General features: G+C 32.3%; 1 protein-coding gene across 1 annotated transcript in view; it reads right to left on the bottom strand.

Annotated features, from left to right (window-relative positions):
* Positions 1–436: 436 nt before the first annotated feature.
* LOC145245780 (beta-sarcoglycan-like) overlaps positions 437–13,055 on the bottom strand; it is a 44,110-nt gene continuing 31,491 nt past the window's right edge. Inside the window, exons 5-7 of the mRNA XM_080107397.1 lie at positions 12,100–12,254; positions 8,031–8,174; positions 437–5,601 (exon numbers count right to left, since the gene is read on the bottom strand). Coding sequence (XP_079963523.1) covers positions 5,386–5,601; positions 8,031–8,174; positions 12,100–12,254 — 515 coding nt within the window. The 3' untranslated portion in view covers positions 437–5,385. The remainder of the gene's footprint in view (positions 5,602–8,030; positions 8,175–12,099; positions 12,255–13,055) is intronic.

Below are 13,055 nucleotides of genomic sequence, written 5' to 3'. Positions count from 1 at the left end.
GGTTTATCATGAACTAATACTAAGAACTCAGGAACTTCATGGGTTTTTAGCATTAAATTTTCTGTGTGTATATATATATATATATATATACATACATATATATATATATATATATATATATACATACATACATATATATATATATATATGCATACATACATATATATATATATATATATATATATATATATGCATACATACATATATATATATATATATATATATATATATATGCATACATACATATATATATATATATATATATATATATATATGCATACATACATATATATATATATATATGCATACATACATATATATATATATATATATATGCATACATACATATATATATATATATATATATATGCATACATACATATATATATATATATATATATATATATATATATATATATATATATATATATATATATATATATATATATATATATATATATATATATATATATATATTGAAAGGGATTACTCCAATTAAATTGGCCATTCAAATCTTTCTTAATAGTATTAGTGTATAAATGACTACAATGGATTTGATAGGATTTTAACCCGGCAACCCTGATTCTCTAGTCCTTGGCTTCATTTATTAAGCCAATCATGCACTTTCGTAAAATATTAAACAACTAAAAAATAAAGCTATAATTTAATAAATTGATATTTTCCTTAATTACAACAAAGTTTTTATGAAGGAACTGAAATGCATTACGGAGAAATAAAGTCTTAATGAAATTATTTTGCTAATTTGCGTAGCAGCACTGGCTCCATACTGTAATCGTAATGACGGCCTTAGTTTATGAATGAAAAATAAAAATTAATGCAATAAAAAAGAAAAATGCGATTTTTCTTTATTTTATTTTTTTGTCTTTGGGTGTCTCGTTATTGTCATTGAAATAAAAGTAAAAACAAAAACGAAGAAATTGTATTAGTAATTATCTTTTATATATAAAAAGAAAATAAACTAAAACGGTTATTTAGTTCTAGAGTGTGGACGGAATTTAAAAGAAAAAAAAATAATAAACTGCTAATAAAAATTTTGTTGGTGGTTTGCAGAAAAAAAAATGAAATCATTGGTTACTGATATTTTAGATCTTCCTAGGCGGAAGCTATTTTTAAAGGTTGAGTTTATTTGTTTGTTTAGCGTCAACATTGCATAACAAAACTTGGTCAACGAACATGGTCTAACCCGACGGTCTAACTTAGAACTGATTTCGTTTTCGATAGATAGATCATTGGTTAAATTTACGGAAAAGGTGAAAGTCGCACATTTGATGACAGCTTTGGTTCTGTTCATCAAAGTGTGATGATGTATGGAAGTTAAACCTTGCCAGTGAGGGTTGAGGACATGCGTGGGAGAGAAATGATATGAGAATGATACGATGTATGTATTATGCAAGTCTTAAAGATATGCTCAGATCTGATGAGCTCAAAGGAAGAGTAACTCTGGACAATATAGGGAGATGCAAACATAACAGGTTTCGATGAAATGGCCAGGTTGAAAAAAATTGATAAGTGTTCTAAGGTTAGTAGATGCAGTAGCCACTTATGTCATAGTGGCACTGTGCCTTGTTTTGGAATGAAAAGACAGTAAAAAAAAAAAAAAAAAAAAAAAAAAAAAAAAAGAGGTGGCAGGATCATCCCACTGGGGAAGATCAAAGAAAAGCGTCCATTTTATATATATATGTCGACATGATATGTTTATTGTGACCTATATCCTCCTATGTCCAATTATAATTTCAATCCACCGCCTCCCTTCCTTCCTCTCACTTCCCCTCAGAATTATATTAACCGGGAATTGTGTGTGTGTGTGTGTGTGTGTGTGTGTGTGTGTGTGGCTTTTATAAATTGACTTTTAAACTAACCGATATATGACCAGGTTTTTATTTGTCCCTCTTTCTTTAAAATCCATCCTGATCACTTACTCCTATATTTTCCCCTACCACTGATCCTGCTACCTCAACTGTTCTATATATACTAATCCAAGAACTCTTATCCATGCCTTCAACATTACCATACAAACAGTTTCACTAATAGAAACAAGAAACTGTTCAATCAATGTTTCAATGCCTTTGTTTTTCTTTGTTCTATCATTTTAGTTACCTCACAAGCTATTTTAGAGAAATAAAATGCTAATAATAATGTTAATATCAGCAAAATTATTATCAATCATAATGCTAGGCACTGTAATTGTTTTCTTGATTGGTTAAAAGAAATGCGATGCATCAATTGAAAAAGAAACTGGAGAGTTCTTATTCAAGGGAGATAATCTCCAAAACTGGAGGTAGCTTATGACATTACCTTGTTTAATACGAATAAATTATTTCACTGGCTACTCCTAATGCTCCAAAGTACTGGAAACATTTAGCTGACTGAAGTACCATATACAAGAGAGCACTACATGTTTTGGTATTTTCATTACACTTGTAAGGGTACAAAAATATATCTTGCTGTATTATATATACATTTGGATGGATTTCATTGAATATATATGTTAAAGCTCACAGTTTTTAATGACATAGAAATGAAGATTTTGAAACATCAATTCGAAATTTTTAATTATTTCATTGACAAAAGAAAAATAGTCGTGAAAGCACAATGAAAGCTACGGAAAAAGATTCAAGAGTTCTTTGTAGGACCTACATGTATAACAGAAGGTATACTACTGGAATATACTTTGATAAAATGTGTATGTGTATAGATATATATATATATATTTTTTTACATAGGAGTCACCACTTATCAAGGCCCAGAGGTCACTCGAGCATAAGGGTTAAAAAATGACCAGTAGCCAATGGGACATTATCATAGTAATCGTTAGTAGTGTAAATTGATAAATTGGATTACTTTTGCATATGATATTGTTTTTATCTAATATTTTTATTTTATAATCTGCATTCTTATAAAATAAAAATATTGGATAAAAAAATATCACATACAAAATATTAATTGTATTGAAAATTTATCATGTTTACTAAAATATTTTGCTTTTAAATGGATTACAAAATGTGCGTTTCAGAAATGTGTTTTCATATAATGCTTATCTTAGTGATAAATGCTTAAGCCTGATAAAGATGGTTAGGGTTAGGGTTAATGGTCTAATTAATACAGAATGAATATATATATATATATATATATATATATATATGATTGTTGTGATTATTTGAATTTTGTCTACTTATGTATTTTGAATTGCTTATCGCAAATTCCATTTCATCAATTTGTAAATCCATTCTTTATCATCAGATTGATTTCAAAAATAAATTACCATAATCTTTGACTCAGGTTTCTTGGTTTATCTAGCAATATACTAAGTAAAGTTCATTTTATCTACTATCCATATGTATTTTTAGAGTCAGCAGACTATGACACGTTGGTCAAATCTGGTTTATCAAATGATTTTTTGTTTTGTTTTTTTCGGCCTGTGAGCTTGAAAAATAAATAGTGGCAAAGCTTTTTTTTTGTTTTTTTTAATATAATCTAAATATTAATTTACTTGTCTGTACGTCAAGTGTAAAAAAAATCATTATCATCGCAAACATTAATTAATGAGAAATGAATTACCTCTCTTTATAGTCACTCTTTATCAGTTAAAAATCATTAAAACCATTTCTTCTCCAAAAATTAAAAAAAAAAAAAATGGCCAAATTGGTTATTTTATTTTCTAATTTAAAAAAGTCATATTGAGAAGAGACTCTAAGTTTTTTTTATTGTAGCTTCTTAAAAAAAAAAAAAATGTGCAAATGAATTTACGTCTCTTCCTTTATAATTTATATTAAAAAATTATTCAGAAAAAACAAACAAAACAAAACTGTTTTCTATTTTCATTGCAAAATAATCTAAATGTTTTAAATCAATTATTTTTAGCTTTAAAAGGTTAAAAATTAATTTACTAAAAATTGTTTTAAATTCGTCATTATTTGTTTTATTTTTTATTCATTTTACTTATAATATGTTTTAAAAAATTTCAACTACCATGGAATTTCCACAAGTTCTACTATTGAGGATTATTGTACATGCTCACACTAGGCAACATTATTAAACTTGTGTTGCCAAAAATATTTTAGTCTTGAATTAAATATGCACTGAATTACTGCTTCAGTAATGTATAAATAATTTAATTTTATGTAAGACTTAACGGCTGTTTCATTCTGCATATTTTGAAGAATCAGCAGCAGCTAACGCGAAATACTTGTATTATAATGTCAACCAGACGATAACTGTTTCTTCCATGTGAAGGCATGAAGCGACTTGATGCAATGAGCTAAAAAGTAAATAAACAATAATAATAACAATACTTAAAGGTCACGATCTAGCCATGGATAAGTGGTAGAATGATAGATTTGATCTAGAAAGCAGCATTTTTCCCCCTTTGTCAGGAATCATGAAATGTGAAGTCAAAAGGGCAAAATAATAGAAGTGAGAGTTACAAGGCTGCCGAGAAAAACCCCATAGAAAAATTGTAGGCATTTAATTTTTTAACTGGATGTCTTTTTATAATGTTTTTCTTTTTTATCTAAGACTTTCTTTTTAATAATAATATTCTTTTTCTTTCCCTTGCTGGATGTCCAACTTTGATGGTGCATGATTTCAAGAAGACCATTATTCGGCACTTGTGTACTACTCGGACGGATTCACTTTTTTGTTTTTGGTTTTCAGTTTGGACATGAGGAGAGTGCATAGCAGGGGGGTAGAGAAATGCAATTTCAGGGCCGAATCGAAAACAAATACATGTTTTTTTTTGTTTTTTTTTAATGCATGTTATTTTGTTGTTGTTTTTTTTTTGTGAAGAAAGTTTTTTTTAACTGATATAAGAAACTTATAATAACACATATAGAGATTTTTTAAACAAAATAGGCATTTAAAAAAAATTAATAATTTAATAAATGTGTTACAAAAACCTTATATTCATGTTTTATTAAAAATGGAAAAAAATGTCTATTTTATTAAAAAAAAAAACCCAGAAAACTCAGATTTATGTTATAAGTTTCTTACATTTATTTTAATTCAAGAAATGTGTTACAAAACTTTATGTTCATGTTTTATTACAAATAAAAAACGTCTATCTTGTTTAAAAAAAAAAAAACTATTATTTGTTATTATAAGTTTCTTATATTTATTCCAAAAACTTCTCATATTCAAACTGAAAAACCAAAATAAGTAAATCTGTCTGAACAGTGCACAAGTGCATATTATTTAATTTTAGTAATAGAAAACACACACACACACACACACACACACACACACCAACACGTGGTACTTGATTATGTAAGAAAGAGAAGCAATGAAAAAGTATGACGTCATTTCTAGAAGTACAGCTAGATAATCAACAAGTTTGAGTCATTTCAGTAGTTGAATCCTTTCATATAACTAACTGTCGGTACAGGCATCTGCAGGTGTGAGACAGTTTGAAGTTGTCGGCACTGCAAAAAGTTTCCCACTTGGCGTACAGATGCATATCTTGTAGGCCACTAGGGTAGCATTTGAGGCATTCGTGTCTAGCTTTGTCTCCATCTTAGCGGGACGAAACGCCTTCTTGGTGAAAATGATGTTTCCGTCGAAAGCTTCAAAGGTTAAGTTGCCTTTCTGCAATAGAAAAGAGACAATACATTTATAAATAAAACACTTTAAAAGGATGACTACTTGAATGATTTTTCCAATGAATATTTATCCAAAAGGTTTTTTGAAAGTCAAATACAGTGAAGTCATTTATTATGATCATGTTCGGAACAGTATTTTTTTGATAACAACATATAATAGATTTTTGGAAGCCAATATATATCTTCAGGTTAAGATCAAAGTATAGTATCTGTTCTGATGCTACACTTCACGTTTTTGTTCTCAGTTAGTGGAGGAGAAATCCTTCACGACTGAGACAATTTTTATTTTTGTTCCTTTTTTCCACATTAAAAACGGTCCTAGTGTCTAACTCTGCCGTCGTGGGGAGGCCAAGTAAATTGGAACAATATATAATAGCTTCTATTATTTAATGCTGTTATTACAGTGGAAGGCATCTCTCTACTCTCTCTCATATATATATGAGCCAAAAGTCGAAAATGTTTATCAAAGCATAAAAGGCAGATTCAAAGCGGTATAAATCAAGAAGAAAACAGAGACCCCCCCCATCTCAATAATAGAATGATAAAATTTTTAAATTGCTATCTACTTTCGTTTTTTTTATGAACTTATGTAATTGCGTTTGATTGTAGCGTATTTCAGATTGTGAAATATACGATCTTGATTTTAATCTTCGTAAGAGGTCATAAAAGTGGCGCAAAATACCTGTCCTGGGACGGGTATTTTTCTAGTATTTTTTTTTTATATAATGTATAGATAACGTCGAGTATCTTTGATTCTCAACATATCAATAGAAAGATATATTGCTTTTGACATGTAAAAAAAAAAAAAAATTGAACACATTATTAAAAATACATTAGTGACCGGTAATTATTATTACGTATTGTTGTCATTTATTTTAAATACTAAATATTGACCTTAAGGAAAAAGATGCTTTCAAATACCAATTCATAATGTCTTTTAAAATTGGTCTAATTTGAAAATATTCTCAGACCGATAGAGACGAGGGCTATAGTGTAATTTTCTATTTTGCATTTTCCTATTGGAAAAAAGATTTACAAAAGAGCTTATGGCATGAGGTGTGTCTTATCTCTAGGATCATTACAGTACACGACATGTGACGCATAGAATGCATAAATTTCTGTGTTTGGATGATTGATCGGAATCAGAAAAATTGGAACTTTTTGAGGCATCGGAATCAGTATTTATATACGGCACAATCACATTGACACACTGGTTCTCGCCAGATCACCAAAGTTAAGCAACGTTGAGCCTGGCCAGTACCAGACGGGTGACCATTTGGGAATGTGAGGCACTGTATGTACCGCGAGGTAAAATAACAGGCTGAGAAACTGGCGCGGTCTATCCTTCTCTCGATTGTAGATGGGACTCTTTTAAGCCGTGCTAGACACCCCGCCTAGTAATGGCGTCACGATAAAAAATATCCTTGATAGCGAAGCATCAAGTATTCAGCTACCGACAAGGTTCGAATTACGCTACCAATTCGTGTAGTAAGTTCAATCTCGGCTATGGCCGTGCTGGATGAATGGATGGAATCGGTATCGGAAAAATTGGTGCCTATTTTCCTATGCCCAAAAGGATTCTTCTTTTAATTGTTTCATTTTTGTTTAAAACTTAATTTTCAATTGCTGGTGCCAATAATAAAATATTCAGACATTTCAAACTACCATTAATACTAAAACCTATGAACTTTTCGATTGTGTAGATTTTAGCGTCATAAATTTGTCTTTCAAACTGGTACCGCTCTAATATATTAGCATTGTAAAATAGGTTTGTAAAATTAAAAGATTATACAAAATTAATATACTTAATCTACTTGTTATTGGGTGCTTATTTTTTTATATACTTTAATACCAAAATACATATTAAAAGATACTTTAGTTCTGGGATTGAGTTATGTGAAAAAAAATTGTTTTGTTTTAATTAGTCGTAATTTATTATCAATTAAACAAGTCACATCTCACTATTAGCTGTCTATTACTCTGGCTCGTTCTCTGTTTTTAATATCGCTATGAACATTGAGAGGGCGAGAGAGATTCTTTTTTCAGCGTAACCATCTAATTTATATACGTGGGTCTATACACACGATAAATATGTATACAAATTAGATGTGAAAATGTCTTGATTTCTGTATAATAATAATTTAGAAGTCAAAATATGTGCATATATTTTTGTATGTTTCCAAAAATATATGCACATATAATATGTGTGTTTACGGTGATTCAATCCCCCCCACCCCCACCCCTAATAAATAAACAACTTTATAGCTAAATATCTACAGACTGGAAAAGAATCGGAATCGGTAATTGTATCGAGGAAAATATTAGAATCGTTCCATTACTAGTAAATTTATAATAATTTTTTTTTCAGCAAAAAAATTTCTCTCCAATAATTGCATCATCAAAATGGGGTCTCACCTTAGCCGAAAAGTTGATTCCTTTTCCAGAAGTGACATGAATCTTATCCATGAATTCTTCAGTTGCCACCCCTTCTTCACCCTTGACGGACATCTTTGTAAAAGATTCCAAGACAATGTCGTTCCATTTGGTACGGCTCTTCATCTGAAAGAGAAAGAAAATATCAAAAGTTTAAAATATTAAATTCTAGTGTTATGTTCCTGAGTTTTTGAGATGAAGATTGATAATTTGGATTATATGGACTACTATTCTCATCTTGAGTTTTATTCACACAACGTTTCAGCCGATGTAACCTACTACCTTCAAAAGGAGTACTTTGTTAAACGTTGGAATCTTTCTGTCGAACTCAAGAATCTGCATTCTGAAGTCTGAAGTAATTCACAATTATATTCTTCATAGTAAGGACCCGTGGCATAACGGATACAGTACTAGATAAAATTCAGTTGTAAGTGATACTTTTCTGGGTATTGAAGGTTCAATCTTTAGTGCAGGCAATGTAAAGATTACAAGCGTTACACTTGTGCCCCCTTTATGTACATATAACCCAACAAATCCATTTAGCAACAAAATCACACCCCTTTACTGTTGAGGTCCTTAAATGGCAGAAAATTTTCTATTCTAATAGTTTCTTCCCTTGAACAGTTAAACTTTGGAATTCTCTCCTGCTACCTGCTTCCCTGACTGTACTGATATGCAGAAGTTTAAATGTAAAGTAAACCAACATCTTGTTGATTTTTCTGAGGCATGGTCCCAAATAGTAGCCCCTTACGTCAAACTGGCGATATGCCTGGTGAGGAGTGAAAGTGAGTAAAATAAAAAAAAAAAAAAAAAAAAAGAAGATCATAAATTAAGACTTCTACCCGGTCATGGCTGATGGAACGAGAGCATGCTACTGTGGATTAAATACAAGGTATTGTTCGAAATTTCATGCAGATTCCCAAGTTTGACAAGATGAACTTGGAGAAGGTCGGAGGTTACATGGGCCAAAATGATGGGCAAAAATAACTAAAGATGAGAACAATAGTTCTTGAATTCTAGATTTAAAATACTACACTCGGATCATAAATCGAAGTAAAAACACTAACATTGTATTTACCTGTCTTCTCGAGAACAGGATGTGACACAAGTGTTGGTGTTAGTTGCAAAGAAGTCCAACACCTAAAAAGCCATTTGAGGCCAAAAATAATCTCTCACAAGTGAAAGTATCTAGTGCGATAGCCAATGAACCGACCCCTCTATAAAAATGGGAACACTTAACATTCTCATTCTACCAAGATAGGTAAGTGTGATTAGAAAATTAAAAAGTTTCTCCTAGGCACTTTTTTGTTAGCACGCATATGTCGGCGTCAAAAGACGACACAAAGAAGCTGGTTAAATAAATGTGCGTTTCTTCATGATTTATGTTTGATATAAAATAAACAAGCAAGACATGTCCCAAAACACTTGAACGCACATAATTGTAAGACAAGCAAGGGAGACGTGTAGAACACACACAGAAGAGACGTTGCGAGCATGTCTCTGCTTTATCATTATTTTCATAGCAAGTGCTGACCTCCAATCTATGGTCCTCCCTGTCCTGACTTTTACAAAACACACTCGTCTAGTTGAAACCACTATCAATAATTTCCCCCACTCTTTATCTGTTCCTAAACGTAGATTCCATGAGCAAAACTTCTTTCTTAGAACTGCATGCCTGTGAAACTCTTATTCTGTTTTCCTGTTTTCGAACAAACTACAATATGGTTGTCTTCAAGTCCAATGTGAACAAATAGTAATCTAATTTACCAAATTTCCACTACTAATGATTATTATGACATGTTCCCTTTGACCACTGTACACTCATTAACCCTTACCCTCGAGTGGCCTCTGGGACTTGGTAAGTGGTGACTCCTGTGTAAAAAAAAAAAAAAATTTACTCATGATCAGTACAATGGGGATTCCTGGCACGAGCAGGAGCTGCTAAAAACAGCCTATCCTGCCTTGACAGAGTACAAAATAGACTTCGTGGCTTAGTGGGGGATACCCTTTTCTCTACCCTGCAACCTCTCTCCCACAGAAGAGACGTTGCGAGCCTATCCTTGTTTTATCGTTATTTCCATGGCAGGTGCTCGTCTGAACTCCAATCTCTGGTCCCCCTTCACCAATCTTTTACGAAAAAGACCCGTCTAGCTGAATCCACTGTGAAAAATTTCCCCCACTCTTTATCTGTGCCTAAATCAAAACGTGGATTCCATGAACAAAGCTTCTTTCTTAGAACTGCACGCCTGTGGAACTCTGTTCCGTCTGCCTGCTTCCCACCTGACTACAACTTGGATGTGTTCAAGTCCAACGTTAACAAATTCCTAATGAACCGCCCCCTTAAGTAAACACTTCATCAAATCTCCACACTAACGTAATGTACTCGCAATAACCCTTATCCCTGAGTGGCTTCCGGGCCTTGATAAGTGGTGATCACTGTGTAAAAAAAAAAAAAAAAAAACAGGTCTGAGACCCGGCAGTTCGACTTTATTTGAGGAAGGGCCAGCAAAAATATGGGGAAACTTCTCGGACATCACAAGAATATGGACAAGGTCACATGGTTTTTGAGACTTGACCTTTTATCTAAAGAGCCATAACTCTGAATCTCAAAAAGTGATAACTTTGAAGGAATGTAACTTTGTCATCCTTACACCTCTCCCTTTTCAAGGTACTACCTACGAACAAGGACAATTTATAGATGTTAGAAAAGCAAGCATTCTTATTTTTCTTCAGATTAGGGCTGGTGTATATATAAGATAAAAAATGCAGGATGTAAAAGTGAACTCACCCCATTACCTCAACTGTTCTACAGCTCGTAACCCAAACAACCCGTACACTCTTTCAACATGCTTATACTATTTTCTGTACACATCTCCCTATACTGTCCAAATTTAATCTTCCTTTGAGCTGATCAGAACAAAGTCTATCTTTAAGAATTACATGAAACATTCTCATCTCATTTTCATATAATTTTTCTCCATGAAGCATATGCCTTGAACCTTCACTAGCTATGTTTCACTTCCATACACATGCCTAATAAACTCTAGTAATGCTCTGCTGGTTAGTAATGGAAGAATTTTTCTAAACTTACTTAATTCACTCCGTATTCTTGCAATCACACTAGTACCTTCTCCACCCTGTGCTCCAATGGGATCACCAAGGTAACAAAACTTCTTTATAAGTTCAGTAGCTTCACCATCCAAGCATACTTTCTCCACATCTGAGTTCTTATCAATCTTCATTATTTTACACTTCTTGCACACAAATTGCTTATCTTCTTGTAGCGATACGCTAAAGACATTAAAATGGATGGATAAGGAACTTTTCAGTTACGCATACATTTGTCGTATCCACCAACGCAGATTCTGTCAAAGTAAAAAGTAAATCTATATCGCTGGGTGCGGATGTAGTTCAAGACTATACCAGGTGTCAGTGTGCCCGTTTTCTGCTCAATCAACGTTCAAAGAAAGTGAATTTCTAAAATATTTTTCTGACATCCTTCGCTGGAGTCGGTTTGAAACTATATAAAGACATTGCCCACCAAATCCAACCCAGTTCACGATGCAGTTTCCTCCGGAAGCAACTCGCTGCTTGACTCTGTCGAGGTCCAACATAAAACCATCAACAGGACTTCTCACATCATACATCATTCTCAACATGAAAATACCATATCAAACGAGAATTAACTCTTTTCATCTTTCTCTTCTTGCCTGTCATTCCAAGCTAAGCCACATGTGTTTTTCTTTATATGCTTGCGATATTGTCACATAATATGCAAATGAGATGCTTTCAGTTGGATATAAAAAGCCTGATTTTCAGAGACAAGGTGATTTTTAATTTGGATGTCAGAGTAGCAAATGTTATCAGCAGTGCGTCGTGTTCTAGAATTGAGTTTTGACAGTAGAGTGTTGAGATTTGGAGTTGAGTTTTGGACAGCAGAATGTCGAGATTTGGAGTAGCGAGTTTTTGGCAGCAGTGTGGTCGAATTTAACATTTGATTGTTTTAACAACAAATTCTTTCAAACGAAAAGAAATATTTTTGTTTACATACCATGGTTGTTTCCACAGAATCTGTGAGTAAATTCTTGGGTTGCTGGGGAAATGACCATTCCACTTCTGGATCCGTAGAAAAAATGACATCTCCAGATTGGGTCAGAAAGGTCAGTCCGTCAGTGACAAAAGTTGTATCTTTCTCATCAACAGAAACTGACAATTGAAAAAGAAAATTTACATTTTTTTTTTTTTTTTTGCATCTAAACATTTTTTTTTAAAAGGCTTTGTCAGTCAGTTTTCTATAGTATTTAAATCTTAAAAAAAACAAAAAAACAAACATTTTGTGTTATGTTGTGGAAATTATGGATGAAAATAATCTTAATATGTATTTATATATACAAGGCTTGTTCCAAAAGTAAAGTCTCCTATTTTTTAGTGCAAAAAATGAAGCCACTTGATGCATAAGGAGCTAAATAAAATACAGCTCTTTACATCAAATGGTTTCATGCCTGGTCTGGAGGGATTTCCATAAAAACACATCTCTATGTGGAACTACAAACTTATGGACAACTGACCTGATATGCAACCTTCTTTGTTTTTTCTGCCTGTGCGAAGTTAAGGGCGTTTTGTTGTCTAGAACTTCAACGAAGAAGCAACATCTGAATGTAAGTCAATTTAATTGATAAAAAAAAGAACAAAATGAAAATTTAATACAATTAACGGTCATCTGATAGATGTCACCAACTGCCAATGTAATTCTCTAAGTGCATAAAAGCCAAGTACGTCCTCATGACAAGTGTTCGACTGAACTCCAATTTATGGTTTCCCTTTTGAATCTTTCACAAAAAACATTTGTCTAGACCAAAATACTATCAATAATTCCCCCCACTCTTTATCTGTGCCTAAGCCTAAACGTGTATTCCATTAACAAAGCTTCTTTTCTAGAACTGCCCGTCTGTGGAACTCTGTTCCGCTGTTATGCTTTCCAGCTGACTACAATATTGTTGTCTTTAA

Source organism: Euprymna scolopes, chromosome 23, assembly GCF_053919585.1.
Source record: "Euprymna scolopes isolate OS-2025 chromosome 23, ASM5391958v1, whole genome shotgun sequence".
Taxonomy (NCBI): Eukaryota; Metazoa; Mollusca; class Cephalopoda; order Sepiida; family Sepiolidae; genus Euprymna; species Euprymna scolopes.
This window is presented reverse-complemented; position numbering and strand designations above follow the sequence as displayed.